General features: G+C 41.4%; 2 protein-coding genes across 3 annotated transcripts in view; both read right to left on the bottom strand.

Moving 5' to 3' along the window:
- Positions 1–27,332, bottom strand: part of ZSWIM8 (zinc finger SWIM-type containing 8) — a 746,829-nt gene that overhangs the window by 21,938 nt on the left and 697,559 nt on the right. The window lies entirely within an intron of this gene.
- The window catches only part of ADK (adenosine kinase), a 259,216-nt gene that overhangs the window by 205,522 nt on the left and 26,362 nt on the right, over positions 1–27,332 (bottom strand). The window contains exons 1-3 of one of the 2 annotated variants that reach the window (XM_063307667.1): positions 25,150–25,263; positions 21,404–21,478; positions 4,382–4,435 (exon numbers count right to left, since the gene is read on the bottom strand). In XM_063307667.1, coding sequence (XP_063163737.1) covers positions 4,382–4,435; positions 21,404–21,478; positions 25,150–25,163 — 143 coding nt within the window. In that variant the 5' untranslated portion in view covers positions 25,164–25,263. Of the gene's footprint in view, positions 1–4,381; positions 4,436–21,403; positions 21,479–25,149; positions 25,264–27,332 lie in introns of those variants that run through there. The other variant, XM_063307666.1, reaches the window with a different exon arrangement.

Here is a 27,332-nt window from a genome sequence, read left to right as displayed (position 1 = left end):
ACGTGCACATTTTTTAAACCTGGGATTCACAAGAAAAGTAAACTGTGTGAGGCCAAGCACTCAACTTGATTTGATGCATATTAAATTCAATGCAATTCACAGGATTATTCCTGTATATTTAACCTCTTCCCCTTTTGGAGAAGCCTGGAGACATCCTTTTGCTTTTTCAGCCTAAAGCTTGTGCCCTGCCTGAGAATGTCCTATTTAGGGTTGATGCAGGTACTGTATCAACAGGGAGATACAGATGCATGTATCTCCCACCATACCTCATGCATGGGTGTGTGTGTTTGTGTGTGTGACATAATATAACATGTCACTATTGTGTCATATAAATTATTTAAGTTAAAAAAAAAAGTCTGGAGAAGTACCCCAAGGTGTGCTCCTGAGTTTCTGGAAGGAATCTCTGATGTAATGCTATATTTTATTTAGTTTCAAGATATCTTTCTTCTAGCCAGGCAGTGTGTGCTTCAATTCGAGTCGCCTGTGAGATGGGCGGTGCAGAAATGTGAGAAATAAATAAAATAAATTAACAGAAAGCCAACAAAAAGGAACGAGAAATCAAAATCTTAAGCCAATTTGCAAAACAGGAAGTCTGAATTGGCAATCCAGTGTCATCAAACTAGCCGTGCCATGCCATGCACGCCCACCCAGAAGGAAGCCCACTAAATTAAATGGTGATTATTCCTGTGTAAGGATACAAGTGGGACTGTACCCAGAGGATGAACAGCTAAAGCAGGTGACTAGAGCTTTTGAACCAGCATGATTTTCAGAATACCTGTATGAACTACCCACACGGGACATTTCTGATAGTTAACAGAGCTGAAACAGATGCAGCTTTTCAGCAAAGTCATACCAAGGAGCAACAAAGAGGGAGCAAGCCATGTTTACGCATCATCACTGTGGAGCACCGTTCTTGAACATATTTATCACAAAAAGTGCAGCCTTAAAAAACTAAAGAGGGTTGGGACTCATTAAGGCTGGGATAGGAGACCACCTTGAGATCCCAGCTCTGCAAACTAGGCTAGGAAGTAAAAATTAAAAAACGGTCTTAGAAGACACTTTAATTCAAAAGAGAAAGCTGGACTTCTAGATATGAAACACCTGAATGTTTCAAAGAAAAGCTGACTGTGAAATCACTTTGATTCTACCATTTATATATGTCATTTTGATCTGGGAGATAATAATCTCACATTCATTTGCCATGGATTAATATACCCTTGCATAAACTAAGTGGCGTGGCATAATTCACGGAGCAAGCAAATGTTTCTACAGCAAAGTAACCAAAAGCAAGATTTCAGAGCTGATATAAAGCAATTATTTCACTTACTGTATGTAAAGGTTTATCTGCTGAGAACTTAAAGTCACTGCCTCCTGGGTCTTCTTCTGGAAGCGTTTTTGGAAATAGACTATCAAGGCAAGTGCACATATTTCTCCCACCTGCCTTGGACCAGGCAGGTGGGAGAAATACAACTACCAAATACAAGTGTGAATGGGGAAGTTTAGATAGCTTGGGTTTTGAAACTGCAGGTGATCAGCTTCGGGAACAAAACTGTATCCTGCAATATTTGCCCCTTCGGAGCTTCTTAGTGCATTTAGATGACTGCAACTGCGGTTGATGCACCTGCAGAAAATAAGGACCACACTCTGCAGTCACATGTAGATTCTGCCCTGGTATGGCTTGTCAGCCCTTCCGAGGTAGGCAGCCCAGGAAACAGACTCCACAAGCACTACTGGAACTCTACTCTACCGTTTTAGGGTCCAATATCAGAATCTTGAAAATCAAAGCTGCCAGAGATTCTCTACATATACCTCTTATACCAAAGACTATTAAAGTGAGGAAATCTTGGGTTTCTTTCTCACTCCCTCTTCCCTTTGAAGGCTAGGCTGGTATTTACCTAAGGGCTCTTGAATGCCTTCTTCAAGGCCATCTCTGTAGTCCTCTGTATGGCTCTTTGGATTCACCAGCCATTTTATGCAGTGTTCTAAGCCCTAATGCAACAAAATTTTGGATGAATTATATGTAACTATGGGCATATATGTGTGTACAATATATAAATATACTATTTGTGTGTGTGTGTACACATATACTGGCATTACTGGGTTGCCTACCTGTAATAAAGAATTTGATTTGATTTGATATATTGGCATTAACCATTGTTCACTAGTATAAACAGCAGTTTACTGCAAAACATTTCAGTGAAAATTTTTCATCAATATATTTCGGCATGCCACTGATTTGTCTCTAATTAAATAATATATCCACTGACATTACTAAGATGCATTACGCTGACGTATAATAGCTCCATACGCACGTATTCATTAAAGTTCAACGCTGTATCAAATTAAGATCTAATTACAGTCATCTTTGACATGTCCAATTGAAGAAATGTTCCCCCAAATGTAATTATTTGAATTTTTTATATATTCAGAACATTGTTTATTTGAATTAAAGCAAGTCTGGTTTTTTTCAGAATGAGTTTGACATCAGCTAATGATCAGCTGACTAATTAGACTCCTTGGTAATAACTTGTTACTTGAGAATATAAACACTAATCGGCATCAAATGACACTTCTGAGAACACATTTCTGACATTCATTTTTTTTAGAAATAAGACAGGACCTCTTCCCTTGGAGGCAAAAAGAGGCGAGAGAAGAGAAACAGGGCACTGTGGGAATGGCGGATTACGATGACTCCAACTTCAACTGGGAATCAAAATCTGTGGCAAGTGGGAGATCCAACAGGTTCTTGACACGCTTTGCAGGCAAATGCATCATCCAAAAGTTGGAGGAGGAACTGGAAGGTTAGCTACAATGGACTTAACACTTACTAACAGGGAAGAAATGGTTGAGGAAGTAAAAGTTGTAGGAACCTTGGGAGGGAGTGACCACGTCATCCTAGAATTCATCAACCTGCCGGCAGGGAGAACTGATGCTATGTTCTAAATTTCAAAAGAGCTGACTTCAACAAGCAGGAAGGATTCGATGGGTGGAAATCCTGAAGGGACAAACAGTTCAGGAGGACTGGAAAATCTGAAAAATGAGATAATTAAGGCCCAAACAGAAATGATACCAAAAAGAAAGAAAAATGGTAGACAGCTGATAAGACTGGTCTGGTTGCATAAGGAATTTTTTAATAAACTGGGAAACAAAAGGGACAATTTTTTTAAAAATGGGGGCATACATAGAAGCAGAATATCAGACAACAGCCTAAAGATGCGAAGGCTAAGGCTCAGAATGAGCTGAGGCTTGCAATGAAAGACAAAAACAACACAAAACAAAAACAAAAAAGGGTACTCCGGATATGTGCAGAACAAGAGGAAATGGCCGGTCTGCTGGCTGGAGAAGAGGACAAGATAGTGACAGATAACAAGGTAGGGGGATTGCTAAAACCTCAGAAGACAGGCGTGAGGTTCAAAATGCTTTTCAGTGGTGAGAAAAGAAAGCTTCTGCACTTAGGGAGGAAAAACCAGACACACAGGTACAAGATAGGCAGTCCCTGGCTCAGCAATAAGACCTGTGAGAGAGATCTGGCCACAGATTAAGCATGAGCCAGCAGTGTGAAGCAGCCGCCAGATGAGCCAATGCAATTATGGGCTTCATCAACAGACGTATAATGTCAAGATGCCGGGAACTGGTACTTCCACTCTATGCTGTACTGGTAAGACCACACCTGAAATAGTCTGTCCAATCTGGGTTGCCAAAATACAAGGAGAACTGAGGAACTGGAAAAAGCACATACAGCAGGACAACAACAAAGACTGTGAGAGGCTTGGGGGGAGATGGGCGGTAATAAAATTTGACAGACAAACAAACAAATCCTACAAAGAACAGTTAAAGAAACTGGGCGTGTTTAGCCTAAAGAGACGAAGGCTAAGGGGAGACACACTAACAGTCTTCCAACACTTGATGGGCTGTGAAAGAGAAGAGGGCTCAAGCTCCATAGTGCTTGAGGGTAAGACGAGAATCAGAGGGTGGAAGCTTTACTAAGGGAGGTCCAAACTCAAGAAGGCATTTCCTGACTGTGAGAGCTGTTAGGCAGTGGGACAGCCTCCTTCCCGGAGTCTTGGGTGCTCAATCACTGAACCTTTTCAAGTAAAGGTTGGACAGCATTTGCCTGGGATGGTCAGAGGATTCCTGTCCTGGGCAGGGGGGTGGACTAGAAAACCTCCACGGATCCTTCCAACTCTGGCAGCCACAGTTTTCAAATCTGTAGCTGCCAAAAAAAAAAAAAAACCCAGAAAGAAAAGCAACCCAGCATCTGTTTGTATTATTTTTTAGTGAAAAACAGATTAAAGCTACTATGAATAAATGAAGAAAACAGAACACTTTCTATTAAATTAATAGAAAATCAAGTTTAAGAAGTAACATATTGATTTCTTACAGCTCTTTATGCTTCTCCTCTGCCAAGATCTGGTCATTTGGTTTCAACCCGTATCTGAAAATATAGGAAAAAAACCCTAGTTAATCAAAAAAGGAATGAACACAGAACCAGTATTCCATTTCGGTATAAGAGCTTTAAGGTTAGTCAACATTGCTAACTTTTAGTTTCTTATTTGATAAATTATCTCAATTTGAGATATGTCTATGATCCTAAACAAATTATTTTAAAATAGTAAGCAAAAAATGTTCAAAGGCAAAATAAACTGAACAAGGACCAACATAATTCTTTGTTTTCAGTGTGCAAGGAAAGGAAACTAGATTATGTGCCAATTTCTATTCCCCTTTAAAACTGATATATTCACTTCCATTGGTTAGTATATTTATGTTCAAATTCTATACATACAGGTAGTTCTCGCTTAACAACCACAATTGAGACCAGAATTTTGGTTGCTAAGTGAAGCGGCCATTAAGTGAATCTGACCTGATTTTACTTTTGTTTGCAGCAGTTGTTAAGCGAATCACTGCAAGCATTAAGCGAACCACATAGTCATTAAGTGAATCGTGCAGGTTCCCCATTGATTTTGCTTGCCAGAAGGCAGCAGGGAAGGTCAAAAATGGCGATCACGTGACCACAAGACACTGCAACCGTCATAAATGCAAACCTGTTGCCAAGCACCCAAATTATGATCATGTGACCATGGGGACACTGCAATGGTTGTAAGTGTAAGAACCAGTCATAAGTTGTTTTTTTCAGCACCATCCTAAGTCCAAACCATCACTACACAAATGGTTGTTAAGCAAGGACTCCCTGTGCTTCTGTAGGAATAAGCCACACTGCAGTCAGTGAGACAAATTTTTAAGAGATTCAGATTTCCATTCTTTATTCATGTCACATAGAGTCTCATTATCATTTTAGTAAAAAAAGTGTTTAGTATCTCTCACCATTTACATATTCTCTTCTTACGAATGGGAACTGCTTTTTCCCCAGGATAGCAATGAATATTCCTATTTAATATAGTATTTGGTGAAACATGATACCATTTTTCTATAGCTTTATTATTATTGTCTGCAATACTATTCAAAGAGAAATGCAGTAATAATTTCAGATTCAGGTTTCTGTATTCAATCCCACCACATCCCATATCTTTCATCAACACAGAAGAAAAATACCAGCACTTTTCTCCATATGCTAGAAATAAACTTCTTGAAACACCTATTGGAAGATTAAAACATGCATCTTTTATGTTACAGTTGCAGATATTAGTACCACAGATGACAAGTAATTCATATTAATATGGAATGAATTTGAAAAACCTTGAGGAACTGTTTTGAAGTAAAATAACCTTTCCCTGAGAAAATGTTATGACACACAATTACCCAATACGAAGAATTTCTGATCAAGACACATAATGTCTGAAAAAATATTCACAACAAAGTTTTCCACCACCCTCTCCAAACTATTAAGATGGGATCCTGCATTAGGTTTTACTTAATTCTTCAAGGAGGAAATGAGTCATAATCTGATGCTACTAAATCTTACTAAGGAAAGCTGTTCCTTAATTTTCTCATTAATATTAACAGCTGATCCTTCTGATTTGTGCAAGTTAACTGTTTCACCAGAGCCTTAACAAAAATGGTGTAAAATATTGGTAAGTTATGAAAAAGTTTGAGATAAATCACTGCCAAGTTTGCAATGCTGTAGTTTCTGCATACAAGATCTTAATTCAATTGCAATCCAGTTTTAAAAATTATTTCTAATATATATAAAAGTACCAGAAAGAGTTTTAAAAGTTATGGAGAAAAGGACACTCTTGACATGCACTTTTCTGCAGCATAAATGAACACTTTCTTTTATAGGTTAATGATAGGCAAAGCTTAAACTGACCATCTAAATTCAATACAGCAATACAAAAATATTCCTTTCATCCAATCAAAATCCTTTTTATATTAAAGAAATCAAGCACTACTGTAATGTATGCTAGCTTTATTTCAATACAGTTATACAATCTGCTATTTCAATATAATCAATTGACTATAAACCTTTTTCTGTTTTTAGTAAAACCATATTTATCCTGAACAACAGCAGAATTACCAAGTGTAAGGATTGCCTATTCTAAAACACCATCAGACTCATAAACAGGATCATAAAGATATCTGATTTATTAAAGAACAGTATGCAGGATCACAAAGAAAGCTGAGAATGATAAAAGCGTGCCAAATGCAAACTAAAAACCCTCAGTACAAATGAGATCCCTCCCCCCGTAGAATCTTCCCAGGCTCACAATCCCAGGTGCTCCTAACGACTTCTGATGGTCCGCGGGAAAAGTCCTTGAGCAGAGCACATAACCCAAACACATTCCATTGAAATGAACATAGATACAGAGCTTGGCACAAGGCTTCACAGCAGCTCCCTCCCAACAGCAACGCGCGTCAGCACCACGGCATGTGAAACGTTACGATGTACAGTGCACATTGAAACAGTGAACATGACACCAAGTTATTACTGTAGCCCATATTTGGAATCATGATTAAGTAATGTGATAGCTCTCAATGAGCTGGCAGGTAATGAAAAATCCTCACTTATTTTTGTTATAATTCTGTTCTTGGCTTCATATAAGATTCTGGCAGCTTTTGAAACAGAATACAGCATAGTAATCTTGGGCAGTTTAACAAGATGATACATGGATTTCCTATCAAATTCTGAAGTAAAGCCCTTAATTCATTTAAGTTTTAAAAGCCAACTTCTCCATTCTGAAATAGGAACTACCGATTTATGAAATTCCATCTGAATAAATAGTGGCAATCTAAACTCAGAAAAGGAATTATTATTACAGATAGGCTATCTTCTGTGAAGAACACAAACCTTAAAAGAATAATAGAAATTATTGTAAAATCTCCTTTGTGGTTTTTTGTTTTGCTAATTTCTTTCTTTCATATATGGAATAAATGTTCATTTACTTTGTTTCCAGCATAAAACCCTAATTAAGTGTTTTTAAGGTAGTAACCCATATATTATAACTAGATAACATTAAGTTAACAACACTGTAAATGAAGCACTTCCAACTAATGAAGGAGAGCTAAGCTAATAACAACTACACCAAATTTTCAACATCCAAATGGAACACCAGTGTAATTCAGTGTTCAACCTCCCTTCCATACACGCAGGGGAGTCAAACTCAGATAAGCAAAGTGGATATAAATGCTTTTAAAAACAAAACAAATGTAATTCCGCTTAGCTGGCTAATCCATTTGATCTATATATCCTACAAGATGGTAAGAGTCTGTGCTATTAATCTAATTCAACCCCTATTTCCTGCCTCTATGAAACAGATGGTTTCCAGCCTCATTGTTAAGGTCTCAACACGCATTTTAAATGTAATGATTTATTTAAACTGATTTACAGAATAAGGCAGTCCCCTGCACTCTTAATTACTTCACACTGCAGCAGTCATAATATTTCTTTTTCTTTGTTCCAGGCACAGGAAATTTTAAGCTGGACATTAAACAAGTTGTACGCAAGTAGCTGTAGTCAAATGGAAGATTATTGCTCTTTGGTTTAATTTCCGAACATTGTGGAAATTAATAATCTTTGACCAACGCTAGCATTTTGAAAATAAGACTAAGACTAAGAATAGCACTTAGATGCATTGGAAAATAAAATCAGCAAATCTGGCCTTCATCGAGCCGTTTTTCCAACACAGATCACATTTATGGAATTTCTTACAAAAGCTTAAAAAAAAACCTCGGCAAATCTGAAAAAAATGTACCAATTTCAATTCAATAATTATAACAATACAGAGGAGATAATTCTTTAAAAAGAGAAAATCATCTCTACAAGCCGATGGGAACATTATAAACAAGCTGTGTTTTTCCTTGTAAATAAAATAGGACTTATTGCTGGATGCTGCGGCAAAGGGATAAAAAAACCCAATTCTGTTAACTGAGGCGAAAACCTGTAAAAAGGGAGCAAAGCCCTCTTCCATCACAGTTCAACCCCCTATGGAAGTTCATGTCCTTATAGACTTCAGCAGAACAAAGTGTGAGGGAAGAATGCAACAAGCACATCATCCATTATCCTACGTAATCCAGTTATTGAGAGGCACAGGAGCCTGAATGGCCCTCTGTTTTGTATCAAATTAAGCTTATCGTTTAGAGTAAAAGCATCTATTACAAGCAATGCAAGAAGGCAGCCTAACAGCATCCCATTTTCTCCCTTTCTGATAAGCAGGACCATTATCCATATAATTAAATAATTGTCCTTGTACAATCAAGGATTCCGAGTGGAGAAAATACAGTATCACAAAAATGCAAGAAGTGATGTAGAATCACTTTATGCAGGATGTCACTATTGGAACCATCCCGTATTGCACACAGGAAATCACAAGACCTCTTATATCTCCAAGCACTTGTTTTAAAGGAACAGCGCTATCGATCAAACATACATTAGGACTGATTGGGATCCACCAAATACTGCTTAAATACACAAATGTAACCTGATGCTAGTACTGCTTTGCAGGAACTCTTTGAAGAGTTTTATTGGATTAGGACAATGATGTGGAATTAAAAGTTGCATTTTGTTGTTTATTTGTTTAGTCGCTTCCGACTCTTCGTGACTTCATGGACCAGCCCACGCCAGAGCTTCCTGCCGGTCGTCAACACCCCCAGCTCCCCCAGGGACGAGTCTGTCACCTCTAGAATATCATCCATCCATCTTGCCCTTGGTCGGCCCCTCTTCCTTTTGCCCTCCACTCTCCCCAGCATCAGCATCTTCTCCAGGGTGTCCTGTCTTCTCATTATGTGGCCAAAGTATTTCAGTTTGGCCTTTAATATCGTTCCCTCAAGTGAGCAGTCTGGCTTGATTTCCTGGAGGATGGACTGGTTTGATCTTCTTGCAGTCCAAGGCACTCTCAGAATTTTCCTCCAACACCACAGTTCAAAAGCGTCGATCTTCCTTCTCTCAGCCTTCCTTATGGTCCAGCTCTCGCAGCCATATGTTACTATGGGGAACACCATTGCTTTAACTATGCGGGCCTTTGTTGTCAGTGTGATGTCTCTGCTCTTAACTATTTTATCGAGATTGGTCATTGCTCTTCTCCCAAGGATTAAGCGTCTTCTGATTTCCTGACTGCAGTCAGCATCTGCAGTAATCTTCGCACCTAGAAATACAAAGTCTTTCACTGCTTCTACATTTTCTCCCTCTATTAGCCAGTTATCAGTCAGGCTGGTTGCCATAATCTTGGTTTTTTTGAGGTTTAGCTGCAAGCCAGCTTTTGCACTTTCTTCTTTCACCTTCATCATAAGGCTCCTCAGTTCCTCTTCGCTTTCAGCCATCGAAGTGGTATCATCTGCATATCTGAGATTGTTAATGTTTCTTCCAGCGACTTTAACTCCAGCCTTGGATTCCTCAAGCCCAGCATGTCGCATGATGTGTTCTGTGTACAAGTTGAATAGGTGGGGTGAGAGTATACAGCCCTGCTGTACTCCTTTCCCAATCTTAAACCAGTCCGTTGTTCCGTGGTCTGTTCTTACTGTTGCTGCTTGGTCGTTATACAGATTCTTCAGGAGGCAGACAAGATGACTTGGTATCCCCATACCGCTAAGAACTTGCCACAATTTGTTATGGTCCACACAGTCAAAGGCTTTAGAATAGTCAATAAAACAGAAAGAGATGTTTTTCTGAAACTCCCTGGCATTTTCCATTATCCATCGGATATTGGCAATTTGGTCCCTAGTTCCTCTGCCTTTTCGAAACCCAGCTTGTACATCTGGCAATTCTCGCTCCATGAGTTGCTGAAGTCTACCTTGCAGGATCTTGAGCATTACCTTACTGGCATGTGAAATGAGTACCACTGTTCAATAGTTTGAACATTCTTTAGTGTTCCCTTTTTTGGTATGGGGATATAAGTTGATTTTTTCCAATCTGATGGCCATTCTTGTATTTTCCAAATTTGCTGGCATATAGCATGCATTACCTTGACAGCATCATCTCGCAAGATTTTGAACAGTTCAGCTGGGATGCCGTCGTCTCCTGCTGCCTTCTTATTAGCAATGCTTCTTAAGGCCCACTCAACCTCACTTTTCAGGATGTCTGGCTCTAGCTCACTGACCACACCGTCAAAGCTATCCCCAATATTGTTATCCTTCCTATACAGGTCTTCTGTATATTCTTGCCACCTTTTCTTGATCTCTTCTTCTTCTGTTAGGTCCTGGCCATCTTTGTTTTTGATCATACCCATTTTGGCCTGGAATTTACCTCCGATGGTTCTAATTTTCTGGAAGAGGTCTCTTGTCCTTCCTATTCTATTGTCTTCTTCCACTTCCGTGCATTGCTTGTTTAAAAATAATTCCTTATCTCTTCTGGCTAACCTCTGGAATGTTGCATTTAACTGGGCATATCTCCCCCTATCACTGTTGCCTTTTGCTTTCCTTCTTTCTTGGGCTACTTCTAGTGTCTCAGCAGACAGCCATTTTGCCTTCTTGGTTTTCTCTTTCTTTGGGATGTATTTTGTTGCCGCCTCCTGAACAATGTTGCGAACTTCTGTCCAGAGTTCTTCCGGGACCCTATCTACTAAGTCCAGTCCCTTAAATCGATTCTTCACCTCCACTGCATATTCCTTAGGAATATTAGTGAGCTCATATCCAGCTGATCTGTGGGTCTTCCCTAATCTCTTTAGTCTGATCCTAAATTGTGCAAGAAGAAGTTCGTGATCTGAACTACAGTCAGCTCCAAGTCTTGTTTTTACCGACTGTATAGATGTCTGCCACTGTTGGCTGCAAAGGATGTAGTCAATCTGATTTCGGTGTTGTCCATCTGGTGAAGTCCATGTATAAAGCCGTCTCTTAGGTTGTTGGAAGAGAGTGTTTGTTATGCACATTGAGTTGTCTTGGCAAAATTCTATTAGCCTATGTCCTGCTTCATTTTGTTCTCCCAGGCCATACTTACCTGTAATTCCAGGTGTCATTTGACTGCCCACCTTAGCATTCCAGTCTCCCGTGATGAAAATAACATCTCTTTTAGGCGTGTTGTCCAGTAGGTGCTGCAGATCCTCATAGAACTGCTCTACTTCAGCTTCTTCAGCATCTGTGGTTGGGGTGTATATTTGGATCACTGGGATGTTAGATGGCTTGCCCTGAATTCGAATTGGGATCATTCTATCATTTTTTGGATTGTATCCAAGCAAAAACTGAAATACTTTGGCCACATAATGAGAAGACAGGACACCCTGGAGAAGATGCTGATGCTGGGGAGAGTGGAAGGCAAAAGGAAGAGGGGCCGACCAAGGGCAAGATGGATGGATGATATTCTAGAGGTGACGGAGTCATCCCTGAGGGAGCTGGGGGTGTTGACGACTGACAGGAAGCTCTGGTGTGGGCTGGTCCATGAAGTCACGAAGAGTCGGAAGCGACTAAACGAATAAACAACAACAACAAAAATCCAAGCAAAAAGTTGCATTAGGCAATATAATTGATAAAGGCAACTTCTGGTTAGATGCAGACCTTCCTAGTTCATCCAAGAGATACTCACCTCCCCAAATCGACTGTATTCAGTAGCAGAGAACAACTGCGTTGATCCATCTTATTCTTTTTATAACTCAACTCAGCACCACACAGATAAACTTCTAAACCAAAGAATCTATTCTATCTGGCAGCCTCACCCTCATCCTGCATTTGGGCAAGATTTTAAGCTGCAATTAACACGGTACAACGCAGTACAAAAGCTCTTTACTGAATGTAACACAAAAATAATAGGTTTAAATGATTAAAAGTGATTGAGAAAGCAAGGAAAGCCTAAAGCCGATTAATTGCTGCACAGGGGTGGCCTCTGATGCCTTTAGCAATCAGGATTCTACCTAGTCTGTTTCAGATGATTCCTGGGATGACAGGCACTTTGCGTGATGTCCAAACACCTCCTAATCCGCTTCACTTTGGTATTTCTCAACCACCTGAGAATCTCTCCTGCCACAAACCTGCCCAGTTATGTGGATGAACAGGAAAGGCCCCTTTGAAGATACCTTCGCTGCCAAAAGGTTCAGCTCTGTAGCATGAAGGAGGGGGGCCTCCTTTGCGTGGCTGCCAGGCTATGGAACGCTCTCCCCAGGGAGGCGTGTCTTTAGGAAATACTCACTGCAACACACCCTACATTTGCAAAAATGGCAAAAACAAAACAACCCCCCCAAGCTGTTAACTGTTAAGCTGATCTTAATCACCCTGATATTATTACTGTAATTTTCATCTTTTATACCTATGCAGTACGCCGCCTTGAGTAGTTCTATAAGCAGAAAGACAGAGTGCTCTTTTTGTTATTATCCCAAGTAGATGCAATGAGCATGTTTTGAGTTCTCCCAAGCTGTATGAGCTACGTCCAACATATCAGTGTAGTTCAGATTTTGCTAGGCTGAGACTCGGGTTCAAGGCCCCTCTTAATCATGAAACACCCTGGGGGATTTGTGGTCAGTAGGCACCTCTTAGCCTAACCTGTTTCACAGAACCGCTGTGGGGATAAAATTGGAGGAGAGCATCTCAGGAACATCTCAGGAAGAAAAGCAGGATGTAAATCAAGCAGATGGGTAAATAAAATGAACAGACATTTCCTTACAGAATTGTCTTTCCTTGGCACTGCATGTCACAACTAGGACTACAAGAGACATTCTGACAACAGCAGAGCTTCAGAAATCACAAGATGCAAAGGAGGCACATTTTTTTTCTTACATTCATACAAATAGTTCCTAAGGATAACTGCTTGGAAGCAACTGCCTTTCTTCCAGCAGCTTCTGCAGTATTTCTGTCTTCCTTTAAGCTCATTTACCTTTACTGGATCTCTTCCACGATTTTCTTGCTATAATCCTCTTCTGGTTGCCTTTCTTCACCAAAGAAGCTGCCTCCCATCCCATCTGGCCTACCCCTTGGGCACTTCAGAGTTGTCCTCTTTGCTCCAAGAATGGCCATGAGCTCCCTTCAGCCAAGGATATGGTTGTCCTTTCCTGCTTGATGCTGAGAGACACCTGTGCATCCTTCATCATGCATCCTTCCTGTTGCTGTAAGTTTTAACCTCTAACTTTCTCTGGCTATCATGACAGCTTGTTCTAGGGCCCGTTCCTCTTCGAAATTCTGGAACTTTCTGTTTCGATTTTCAGAATGTATCTTTTCTCTTCGCATAGCTTCTCATTTTTGTTTTTGCATAAGGTACTGCATTCTGATTATATCTCACTAACATATTACTCTTTTATTTTCCATTAACTCATCTTCTAAATCTACCTAACTCAAATGGCCCTTGTTTCCTGGTTCCTCCAATTCTCCACCTTTACATTCCAATCACCTATTAGTCATGCTACTTCCTTTCTTGATCTAGCAGCTCTTGCAATTTATCTCAATGTCTTCCACTGCATCTACAGTTAGTGCATACAGCTGTATCATACTGATTTTTCTGGATATCCCTTAATAGATATGATCCTTTTATTGAAATATGGTCAAGAACCTAAGTAGAAATGTCCTTTTGGAATATTGCTACCATTCCATTCCTTGATATAATCTCAAGTCCCACATAATATCATCTGAATTAAAACAAAATCCCTAAAAGGGGACACAACAAGCATCCATGGCCAGACTACAATCAAGCACACTCAAGCTCAAAATCCTTCACTAATCAAGCTAAGCAAGACTGGGCCAGAGAAACACGTATACAGCGGAGGTGGTGGTGAACTGAGTACTGGACTATACAAGGTTTTTTCTAGACTCAAGCTTGACAAAGCCAGGTAGCATTAAGTAGGACTGTTCCTGCCTCGCTCCCAAAACCAGAGAAGCATGGCCATTGCTGAGACACAGAATAATACACACAGTTGTTATTGTATGCTATTGTTTCACAACAGTTTTCATAATTGTGTAGACTTCACATTTGTTAATTAGTTTCATTACTGTTTAGATATGTCTCAGCTAATGATTAATCATATTGTTTGGAAAAGGTAGTTAAGTTTTAGAAAGTTTCATCTAACATATCCAACTCATAGCTAAGAAACTTACTGCACTGCATATCTAGAAAAGGAGATGTTCTCCTGTATTCTGTTTATATCATCGTAACTGACAGTGTGGTACAGTAGTTAAAGTATCAGACAAGGGTGTGGGAGATTCAGGTCTCAATAGGGACTAGGGCAGTGTTTTTCAAACCTGGCTGGCTGGGGAATTCTGGGAGTTGAAGTCCACACATCTTAAACTTGTCAAGTTTGAAAAATACTGGAGTAGGGAGCTCCTGAAACAAAGGTGGCATATAAATCATTAAAATCAAATTGTTTTTATAGTAATTTTATTTTAAAAAGTGTTCCTCTTCCATAACATCTTTTAGACACTATCATAGAGGTAGACACTATTAAAATTAACTTCTGCATCCATTGTTCAAAAATATCCTTCAGTATGTCCAACGTTAGAATATTTTGCTTCACTCTGTAATTGTAAGTCAAGTCTGAGTGTTCTTCTCTTTTAACTGTAATCTTAGTTCCTTCTGGTTTCCTCTAGTGTCCAATTTTTAAAGTCCTATCTTATTTTTTTTAAAGAATTCAAAATATAGATTTAAAGAATTCAAAACAAAGAATTTTCCCATGGGATGGATTCTTTATAATTAATTCCAAAATTTTATTTCAAATTTATCTGGACCCTTAGTCCATTTGTAACTTTCTAAAATCAAAGTTTTAATCACCCTTTTGCTCTTTATTCCAAAAAACCCCCCCCACATTTTTTTTAAGAAACTTGTATTTAAAACTTCTTTCACTAAGGGTTGAAGGAAACTCACCCTGTGCTGTAAAACTGTTGATCCAAAGGTTCCTAATAGCTGAAAGGCAGTTAACAAGCAAGGGGTGAAATGGGCTATTAGTCAACATAGTTCACCATCCCGACTCCAGTCAAACCATGTATGAGACTTCTTCCTAGTGTCTAAACCTCTAATTATAGGAGACTTTTATATTAAAGGGAGCCAGCTAAATAAACAGCCACTTCAGACAGACGTGTCTTTAAATTAAGAGGCCGTTTAGGGTGACAGATGCAGAAAGGATCTGTTATATCTTTGAAGCATTCTTTGTCCCTGCTCAGTTTAGGAGCATGCAATATCTCCTGTTGATATGGGTTTTTATTACTCCATCATTTAAATCACTTTAGACCATAAATGCTTCTCAAAAAGGTGATTTATCTGTTGCCTTCTGTCCAAAGAGCAAAAATGTTGCTTCTATATCCCACTTGCCCCTTGCCTACTTTATATCACCAGGCTAAGAAATCATGACTGAACCAAAGCCACCCCAGGGCCTTTCATGGACCTCTCTAGTCCTAGTCCAATCCTCACAATGTGCCTTAGTCTCACTTCTGTACTGCCATTCATTTACATCCTGCTTAGGTAGCAGTGCAGCTAGTAAAAAAGCTACATATCTTCCTACTGAAGTAAAGCTGTTTAGAGAGCAAAGATACATAACAGCCCTAAAAGTACAATATAATTTCATTATATCAGAGATAGCTTCAGGATGATATACATTCTGAACTGAAAAAAGGGGGCAGACCAAGCAAGGCTGCATGACTTAGTGAATCTTTACAATCAAGCATTAATCAAGTGTGAATGCCAGAAAGTGACTGGTAGCTGATACCGGCTTACCTGTTTCAATTCCATGGGACAGCTCAGAGATATACATTCACACATATGTACCCATGCTCATGCCCATAACAATTAAAAATCCTATACTTTTTCTTAATAATACTTTTATTTTGCATATTCATTATGTGTAGTTGTTGCAAAAGGGTTGGGACACCATCAGCTGCCTCTAGAGCTCAGCATGTGGCACCCAGTCCTTGCTGGAAGAGAAAGACACTGGTGATGGCTGGCCAACTGGAGCACCTGGGTTGAAGTCCTCCCACATGAGGACATGACCTGCTACACATCTACTGCTGAGAAAGTTGAGAAAGCTGGAGTGAAGTTAATGGGGTAGAAGATTTAAGGAGAACAGCGAATTCAAGAGGGTAGAACTCAATGAGATGAGCCACAAGCTAGCAGATTTACCAATTTATCAGTATGCCAAGCAAGTTGATCCATCTTGGGGTAGAGAAAGGCAGCAGTGGAGAGTCAGCCATTCACTGATGATAACCAACTAAGCTCTACCAAGGAACCCCATTTTCATTTGAACCAAGGGTGGCTGAAGAACATCCCACAGTCGGGTAGAAGTCTGAGATATCCAAGGCAGGGATGGAAATCATTTGGTGGTCAGGCTCAATCCCTTGGCAAGGTGCAAGTTAGGGTAAATCCTGTCTGTTCTTACCTACTTTACATCATTCTTAAATTATGTAAGAAACTGTATTCTCCACAAACAAAAGAAAAAGTAGTAAGGGTGACGCTTACTTGCAGTTGTGGTTGGAGACTGGCCTTGAAACAAACCTGTAATTAATGCTTTGAAGTTGGTAGACAAGAATCACTTCCAAGAGACCAGATAGACAATACACTTTCTGTTCTATTGTCTTGTAGGTCTCAAAAGTTAAGAATAAGCCATCAGAAGAAAGGTAGTTACTTTTAATGAAGTATTTCTGAGGTCAGTGTAACAGCAATTTTAACAACTAAGCTGGGGGACCTTATTCAGTGCACATGATTAAAGCTGAAAACTCAAACTGTATAGGACCATGTGCCACAACTGTTCTTTTCTATAAAAGAAAAAAAAAATCCAGGTTGCTCATTGAAGAGGAACAACAAACAAAAAGACTTCGAACTATCTAATGTCTAGATTAGATAATCTAAAAATTGTGTTACAATGCGAGAGATGATCTGCACAGTTGCTGGCTTCTTAGCTAGAAGACGTGGCTGAAATGCCCTAAGGGAAGGAAGAAATGAAGTAAATTGAACTTTATCCCTGAGATAAAAAAGCTTGAAAAACAGCAACATGTTGGAAAACTGGGTAAGAACAGCAGGGCAAGCCCATGGAGCCCACTACTACTCACAGAACATTCAACTTCACTGTGAGCCATTCCTGAAGGCCCCTATCTGCAGTCCAGAGAGAGGTGAAAATGGCTGATCCAGCAAGAGAGAAGCAAAACAGAGGGAACATTCTGGGTTAAACACACAATCAAATTGTGTGGAAAAAATCCCGCTAGTAAAAGTCGAAGTTAGAAACAAACATTTCTTTTAATTGGCAAATTCTGATAGTTCCACTCCACAAACAACTAAAAGACTCTGGGGAACAACTGGACTTAACCTTACAGTGGAATTTGCTATGAGTGGGATTAACATTGCAGGAAAAAAATGTGATAGCAATATAAACAATCTCTAAATCTTAAAAGCACAATGCAGAATTTCACTATTTAGACTGTTGCAGGAGAACACACATAGCAATTCATCACCAACGCAGTGACTAAATTGGCCTGAGCTGACTTACAGGATTGGGCTAATAAGAAATTAAATAAATTTATTCTCCAGGATATACTCTTAAAATCCCTGTGTTGTTGAACCATGGAAACCCTGCTTTAATATAGCAAAGCTCTACAAGTCACTACCTTTCTCAAGGTAAAGCAATTCATTCATGTCAAAGTATTGCATCTGAACCTTCTAAAAGAATACAAATTCAAAAATCCATCTCCTAAGTATTAATAACATTAACGATAAAGACGTGGCTGTAGGATGAACCTGAAGGATTTTCCCCCTGCCAACCATAAGGAGCAACAAAAATTCACCTGGCATGAAAACAAGAATATGGTTCATAGCCCATCCCAACAAAACAGAAAGATAAAGTGGGATGCAATGCTGCAGCTAAAGCTTCCCCGAGGTCTGGCAGAAGACACTAAAGCAGCAGAACCCCAGCTGGATTGCACCACAAGGGAGACCAAGTCATAATTTGCCTCATCATCAAGCCAACAACTGCAGGGTAGAAACAGTTGGCACTCCATTACCAGAATGTCTATCCAGAAAGTCTCTAATTGTAGCTTCAGTATTACAGAGGCAAGCAGGAACATTTCATAAGTATCCCAGGGAGAAGCCTAGACTGCCTCCCAGTCTTTGTTCCCCTGGTTGTCAAGCCTCACACAGCTGGCAAATTCAAGAAGTGAAATTCAAAAATGGATTTGAGAAAGGTAGTTTTAATGCTGGCCTGGGTAAAAATACTAATCCTGAAAACCACAAGAGTAAATTCCCTGGCAGACTTACAGTGAGTCTATTAAGGCAGAGTCTCTGAAACGCTTCCTTCCCATGGCCCCCACATCTGGACCTGTGCAGCCTCTTACCTCATATGAATTCTCCCTCTCCCACCTGCTTCCCACAGCCCCACACACTGGCAAAGAATCAGGCCCCTCCTCTGACTCCTTAAGTATACCAAAGCACAGTCTAAGTTTTTCATTAAGGGTAAGAAGAGGACAGCGAAAGGAGTAAACACGGACTTCGTTGTTCTGCTTCTAAGGAAGTGCTGACACAGAGGCCTGTCATCTCCGCCACAATGGTTTTTCCATAACCGCGAATGTATTTAAAGCATCAGTCAGAGATTCCAGGCTGAACAGAGACAGCAAAGTCTTGAAGTTCCACTTATGCTCAGTAAAATCCTGACCCTAAATTGTAAAGAAATGAATGGAGAGCCTCTTAAGCAGCTGGGTGACTTATTTCAAGAAACGCATCAAGGCTTAAGGATGGACCACTTTGGAAACTAAAAACAGACTGGGCCCGCAATTCAAGGTTCCAAAATATTTAAGGGAGAAATGGGGACCCCTTGCATTCTGCAAATGGTGCTGAAGTACAAATCTCAGCATCCATCTCCCTTGGCCATGTTATCTGAAGCAGATGTTCAGCAACATGCTTAAGACAAAGGTTACTGCGATTTTGCTATCTGAAGCCCTCCCTTCAATTTAACACTTACCAAAACCAGATGGAAGGGGACAATTTCATTTTGTAGAACGAAATTATCTTTCTTCCCTCCTCTGACAGGCCCTGAACACAGAAAAGCCTTCTTAAAAGCCATTCTCCCCTTAATCAAGAGGGTCTTGATTAAGGGAGACCTTAATAGTAAGAGGGATAAGATTTTAGACAGATCTAGGTCAGCTATTTCTTTAAAGATGCAACCTGATGCGTATATGAAAAGCTAGAGACTAAGAAACCCAGATAATATTTATTTATTAAATTTATATGGCTGCCAATCTCACAAAAAGTGACTCTGGGCAGTGTACAACAATCCAGTAAGTAGATGTATAAAGCAAGCATTACCTAAAGCCATTACATAATAATTATTTAAAAAATTAAAAACTATAAAAGCAGAACTGAAACAGAGAAACTTATATTAAATGCTGCCTATTTATCATTTTAACTGAATCTTCTGAAATCCAGTAATATTGAAAAAGAAGCCACAATTATTCATTGGCTCGGCGACAATGGAAATTAGAAATATTTGGGTGCACTTGACTATCCTGTTTGGTTTGAAAATTCAAATATGTTGGGAGTGGCCAAAATACTGAGGAAGAATAACTGCAACATAAAATTCTAACCTGTCAGGAAAACCAAAGTATTCAATGCAGAATAGGAAAAAATGAGAAAGAGTGTTTTCCATTCTATTCTTTTTGCATCTGAATATTTATGATAAAATAAATAATGGGATCAGAGGAGTTTTTTTTACATAAATATGCACAGAAAAAATCATATGATTAAGAAAGAAGTGTATTTTCTACATGGTAAAAGGGAAAGATAGATACCTGCAGGAAAAAAAGCTAAAAGTCTAGGGCTAGATTATATATATACCGCATATATGAAAAATTAATGCAGGAAGGAGATCAGTTTCGTCTGCCAAGGGATGCACAGGGAAATTCATAAAGGGGTATTTTACCCGTGAGAGATGTCTTTCTCTCCCTCTATTCATTAATGCTCACAGGGTGGCCAAGAGGAGAAATGATCATGACACCATGATGTCATCGTGCAAAAGACAAGAACGATGTCAACTGTATCATTATATCATGTAACTGTCATGAAATGCATAAATGCTTTATTTGCATGATGATGTCACCATGGTTTTTACCAGATGCCTATGCCTCCACCTTTTCTACTGCTGACTGAATGCCTCACAGAGATTTTAAGACAAGACCTTCACTAGTTTCTCACATTAGGCTAAGCCAATGTAGTGTGTGTATCTGTGCTTCAACATGTTGTACAACACCAGTCATTGTGATTTGGAAACCACAGCTCAGAATGTAAGCATATTGTGCATATCCCACAATTGTGGTTTATTCAATAAACTGTGATACAACAAAAGACTAACTATTGAAATATGCAAATCCCAAATCCCATCATACAACCACTGCATTGCAATCTGCAACAGGTGATTTTACACTAAATACAACACTAGGAATATTCCAGAGTTCCAATTTCAGGGATAAACTTTTACCCAAATCAGGCCTTACATAGATGCTTTCATGCTACTGAAAAAAGAGTAAGGCAGTGAGATTGATGAAAGATGGCAGATATTCAAACCAGGTTTAAAGTAGAAATAGAATCCCAATGCTGATACATAAAACCTACTCTATTTGTGCCACCTTTAGATCTCAGAGAAGTCTTTTTTAACACAATAGCAACACACCATTTTATTCCGGTTAAGAAGTATAAAACAGTACTCTGAGTACCAGCACAGCAAATATGGACCTAGAGCAAGGGGGCGGCCCATGGTTGCTAATATCACTTCTGGTTCTTTTTTTACAACTTTTGAGCTGAGGAAGTTGACCTGAGGGTTTCAGAGGTAAAATAGATGTCCTCAACTCCGCTAAGGCTTTACACCCATTGCATCATAATTGGGGGTGACTTCAGCAAGAGAACATTTCTGGCATATTGTGCAGAATATCAAATACATCAAATTTTTATGCTGGCCTTTCTGGACAAAATGTGTTTTATAATCCATCTATCTCAGTAAACGTGTCCATGTTATACATTATTGGGGTGGGATTAAGAAAGCCAAGACTATCACAGGGAGGGAGAGAATGTAATAGAAGTGTTACCCCAAGTACTGCATTTAACTGTGCAGTGATTAGATTGAAAACATTTAAGACTTACTTGTCAAGGAAATCCTTGTCCACAACAGCACAGATGTCAAGAAGGGGATTCCCCATTCCAAAAAGGACATTTTCACTGCAAGATAAAGTAGTTCAAGTCACTTCATTTTACAAACTGCAGCGTACTTATAAATATAAGCAGCACGCCACTTTATGCATTTTGAGACTGCAAAACCCTTCTCTCCCACATGAACTCAGTAGAATTAATGACCGGAACCACGACACCAAACAGAGATCAATCAATACCTTCCACAGATTTTTAAGCCTTTGTTTGTGTTTGTGTAAAAAGTACCTGCAGTGCAGAGTTCACAGCAACTAAGTGGCTTTTGAAACCCTCAAATATTATTTTATCAAGAGGTACACTTGAAAAGTCACAAAGATAGCTCAAGCAGCTTTATTTGGACTCCAGATTTTCTAAACCAAAGGCAGGCAACATGTCTGTGGGCGCCAGCTTTCCTACTGTAGGTGCTTGAGGACCATTTAAACTCACTCCGTTTGCTGGAAAGCAAACATTCGAACAATGTTTTGTTGATCAATTCCTGAAGGCCAGGTTTTTCTGGCCTTGAAATACGCTGATACATATCCACATAGTGATAGCTACCAAAAACTATGAGTTTCTAAAAGGAGCCATGGATGGAGCACATGCTTTCCATGCAAACATTTCCAGGTCTAATCTCTAGTATTTATCTGATAGAAGCAGAGTGGATTTTCTCGCTAGACAGACTGCACAGACTTTGCCTAGATTAACTAGTGATTTCCATCAGGGTAAAGAAGATACATCAAATTTTTATGCTGGCCTTTCTGGACAAAATGTGTTTTATAATTCATCTATCTTACGAACTAATACTACCTAAAAATAAGAGCTGTAGAATGTGGGAAAAAAGCAAACGTTATAAATGGTTTATTCTGGCACCAGTTAATAAAAGATCACAATCGTTTTTCAGAGGGAGCCCCAAACATTTTGCTGCCTGAAATGTAACGCCAAAGCCTCTTACTCCGACTGAGTCAACACCTTAAGAAGTCGCACTGGCCCTGTTCAGACACCAACACCTGTGTTTTTCTAGCCAAATGAGGCCCTGCGTCATTTTTTATCCAAGATTAAAAATCCTTTAAAAAGGGGGGGGGGGAGGGCAGGTTCATTTGCTGTTTAATGAACAAGTATGACTTATCTTGCTACATGCAAACATGATCATGGAGATTATCAATGTTAACAGAAATGTAACTGTCATGATAAATGACTGCAGCTATAAATCATTAAATAAGCAGATGCTTCCATGTCACAAGCTCCATGTCATAAGCTAGTCCAAAGTTTATAAAATAATGTTACATGACATGTCTCCTTCAAGCTAAGCTCTTCTTCTGGCATACCATCAAGATCTGAAGCCACTAAGGTTTCTCAGAAAGGTTTCTAGAGAAGGCCATTCTAGAGATTTCAAGAGGTTGAGCTGCAATGAGACTGTTATTTTCCAGGACCCTGACAAATATAAAGCCTGAGTTCATTTGCAAACATCAAGCCACAAAATTTTTCTGCAATAATTTCAAAGGTTTTTACTTTGGCCTTGACTAGTGCCAGAATTCAAGGCTGCAATCAGCTCTTTCAGTTCTCAAAAAGTTGGGACACCTCATTATTACCAAATACATTAGAGTCTTCTGCACAGACAGGAGTATTCAATTGGTACATTTCAACTTTATTTACGTAAATAGGGTACGTTCACTGCTCTGAGTTGGTTTTGACTGCAGTGGTGCATATGCCCTGTAACTAAATAAACTTGGAAAACAGGAAAATCAATGCTCAGCCACAAAGCTCGCTATACAATGTGGTTTATGCTTAGAGATACCAGATCCAATTGTTGTAAAGTCTGAAGAATTCCACCTAAACTTCCTTGAGTTTACGGGACCTATGGGTAAACAAATGGTTACTCTATCTGATATCTGAAATATCTGTATTTCAGAACTATTTTGGAAGTCTTACTTACAAACACATGCAGTTCTGGCAGAACATTAAATGCGGAAAATATTTTGAGACATCCAGTATCGTTGCAGGCACAGCAAAACCCCATTTGATTAAAAGAGAGGGTTTTAATCCAACAGCAATTTCTACAATTCTGTGTCCTCTCAGGCTGTGTCAAACTTCAGATTTGTCAAGAAAGAGGTGGCTGAATGAGTTACAGGCAGGTGCTGTATTGGTGTATCTCTTCTGTAGCCCAAATCCAAAACAGCTCTTTCCAGGTGAATCTGAAGCACTGCACAGACTAAGAGTCCATGAATCTCAAACTTCCAAGTTAAATGGATTTGTTTACAATCGACAACAGCTTGGTTCTCTTAACCCAGCCAGATTATGGATTAATGCAACATGTGAACCCAACTGCTGCGTGCTGATGACTGCCAGACCCAATACCTTCAAAGCTCTAAATGGCTTTTGATGACCAACATCAGAAAGAGCTCCTCCTTCCAGATCATCCAGCCCGCACATCACACTCACCAGAGGAGGCCCTTGTCTCTGCTCCCTGCTGCAGGAAAAGCTCTGTGCAATCCCACAGAGAGGGCTTTACCCATGGTGATACCTGGCATTGTCTTTTCCAAAGGCAATGGTGCTCAACTAACCCTATACTCTGCTTCTGATCTGCGCAGGGGTTTAAAAATCAACTCTGTTAGTTGCAAGGATAGTCACTCCTCCCCATTCTATGGCGCTGATTTATTAACTTACAGCCAACTAGAGCCTTTCCAGGATGCTTCTGTTCGGCAGCATCTGAGCACCACTGAGTAAGGTCAGAAAAAGGGACAGGAACTCCTGGAAAGGGATTAGACTAAGGGCTCAACCAAGCCAGCAACATCACAGCTGTAGTGCGTTATGTGAATCCAAGTCACCGGGTGAGCTCTGCCAACCGCGGGTACTCAACAAACTAGTTAAACAACTCCTGGTTAGCGAGATGCGTGATCCGGATCCGACAGGACTGTGCTTAGATCCGGACTGCTTTTCCTTTAAGCCGGCTCTGGAAAAACACTTTCATCAGCCGCCAAAGCGCAAGCACTTGTTTCCAAACAGCCTGCCTACTATCGCTGCAATGCACCGCTTCCCAAAATCTTTCTGGTGCGGGGAAACTCAGATTGCAACCAGAGAGAAAGAGGGTCCGAGCAAATCAGACACACCCGCTAACCGCGGTACGTCCCGGGCATTTCGGGCGGCTTCTCTGTCATGCACTTAACCAAGCATACGCTTTTGTAGCAACAGCGGGCGTTCGTATTTTGGATACAGATCAGAGGGAATCGCGGGCAACAGTAAACTTGCTCAGGCTCCAGCCGAGGCAACGAGCGAGAGCCACTTCCACCCGTTCAGCAGCGCGCCCGTGCCACAAGCCTTCGACGCCAGCCTCGCACACAGACGCCGCTTTGCCCCGGGAAGCTACCCCACTAGCCAGTAAGGGGAACGGGCGAGGCGACCATTTCCACGTTTATTTCCTCGCGGGGGATGCTGAGGCTCGACCCCTCCCTGGCCGCGCGGGAGCCCCCCTGCAAAGCGCAGGGCGACAGTCCCGGGCACCCCGCAAGTCCAGCCAACTTACTTCCCGGCGAGACCCGGCGCGGCGCGGGAGCGGCGAAGCATCCCCGCTCCCTTCCATTCGAAGGCGCCCCCCAAGTTCGTCGCGAAGCCGAAGTCCCCGCCCGGGCGAAGCGCGGCGGGCAGGCGCACCCGGCTGCTCCAGGCAACGCCGCGCTGAGCCCGCGCCGCCCCGGGATCCCACCTACCTGAGGGTGGCCATGTCGCTGGCGGCTGGCGGAGAACGACGGCCCCTCTCCTGCGCGAGGGCACTCACCCGCCTGCCGCTCCCGGCGCGCGCGGGGACGGACCCCGCGGCTCGGGCAGCCCGGCCGCGCCTCCCTCCCCGCCGCGCTCGCCGCCATTGGCTAGGACGGAGAAGCCGGCTGGGGGCGCGCCATCTTTGCTGCGCGGAGACGCGCGCGAGCTCCTCCCTTCCGCCGCCCGCCCTGCGAGGCGCGCTCCCGCAGCCAGGCTCGGAGAGCGGCGGTGCTTGCTCCCGAGGCGCCCCACCTGTGTGCCAGGGGAGCCGCGCCAGCCCGGCCTGGCCAAGCGGAGCGCCGCACCGCGCCTCGCCGCCGCCGCCCCCCATGGCGCTCCGCTTCGGGTCCCGGACTTGAGGCTTCCGCTCGGCTTCCCTTGCCAGTGCTTTCGGGGTCCAGAGGCTTGCGATTCTTTGGCCCAAGGCGCCACCTGCAAATTCACTAGGAACCCCTGCACCGCTGTAGGAGAGGGCTCGCATTTTAAGGATGCCTCGCGTTTAGGAATAAAGGAAAGGGAATCACCTCGCCAACGGGAAACAAGTGCAGCACGGATCTTTGATGTGCGAAAATTTCATCTTCCTTTCTAACTACGGTGCAAAACTCGAAAACGCACCCACGAGGTGAAGTCAGCCTGCCCTTAACACCGCAGCATGCCACCCCTTTATTCTACGTGGCTGTCTTCGCACAACGTTACTTGCCCCTAATTAAACCAGGGCTTATTCCTGTAGCCAGTCTTAAAGGTTCATACAACCAGCCAAACCCTGAACTAAGCACCTGGACTGCCTTCATAGCACAAGCTATCTCTGGCCTTTGGCTGTAACAGTCGTTCATTCAAACCATATGCTAGAGAAGAGGTGGTTCAGGGGGCTGATCTAATGGGCATTCCCTCAGGAATTCCCATTAGGGCATACCCCTGAGGAAGAGTTGGAAGAGGCACAGCCAAGGCAACGGGTGGATAAAAGAAATCCAAGTTTGGGCCAGAGCTGTAACCTAAGAAAGCATCTCAGACAAGACCCTCCTTAGTTCTCATGAACTGGAGGGAGGGGGGAAACGCATTTAGACATGCAAAATTAATGTCAGCCCTTCAAGGTAGACCAGACTAGAAACCAAACTCATGCATGCTAATACTACTTTTATTGTAAAGCTATACTAACTTTATCTTCATGAAAACTAGGGAGGGTCTTGTCTGAGATGCTTTCTCAGGTCACAGTTCTGGCCCAGACCCAGTTTCTTTTATCTGGCAGTGTCTTGGTTGCAGCTTTCCTCAAGGTTATTCCTTGTGCCAGCTGCCGTCACTACTATCAAGCCAGCAAACGTGCCCCCACCCCCACAGTTGTTAAGCCACCTCTTGCCTTGTGCTTTAAATGAGGCCTGGTGGAAGGGTGCCTTGGGGAGCCAGAAAAGGGCAGGGCCCTCTGTGGGGGAGCACAGAGACAGCAGTTCCTGTGAGAGAAGCATCCCAACCCCAGCAAAAAAAAAAAAGGGGCCCAGGTAACAGGACCTTAACCAGACAGACAAGTTGAACAGGTAAGGGAGCCAGGGCAGCTGACCTTCGGTTCTAACAAGATGGAACATCACTTTCAGGTCAATAAAGTCAGCAGAGAAAGAGACTCGAAGATCAAAAACCACTACAGCTGCATTACCTAGCCAATGGCTGAGCCAACCTAAGCTATGGTGTGGTTTTCTTGCTTGTATCTTAGGAGAGTTAGGAGAACTTAGCCAAGATGGGAAGTAAAGCCATGATTTGCAGCTTAATATGTTGTGTGAACCCAGCTGACTGGTTTATTAAGGACAGTGTGGTTAAGCAAGACACAACAATGTGTTGCTGGAACAGAACCAGTGTACTGCACATAGTGTCATGTGATCTGACAATGGGGTATGTGTTCGGCATGACAAGTTTCTGGCTTTTGGGGAACAAGCTCTTAGGACACAAGTTCTTAAGAAGCCTACAGAGACAAGAGGACTTTGGACAAAGATGGGCATGTTTTCAATCTGAGGGCCTCATACATTAAGAAAATGGAAATTTAGGCTACAAGCACCTATTCACACAATGTGCTCAACACATAGTTTGCCAGCTTAGGCCAGGATGTAATATGGATCCAGCAAATGGTGGATTATTCACTAAACCA

Source organism: Candoia aspera, chromosome 6 (genome assembly GCF_035149785.1).
Source record: "Candoia aspera isolate rCanAsp1 chromosome 6, rCanAsp1.hap2, whole genome shotgun sequence".
NCBI lineage: Eukaryota > Metazoa > Chordata > Lepidosauria > Squamata > Boidae > Candoia > Candoia aspera.
The sequence above is the reverse complement of the archived record's forward strand: the minus strand, read 5'-3'. Positions and strand labels throughout refer to the sequence as shown.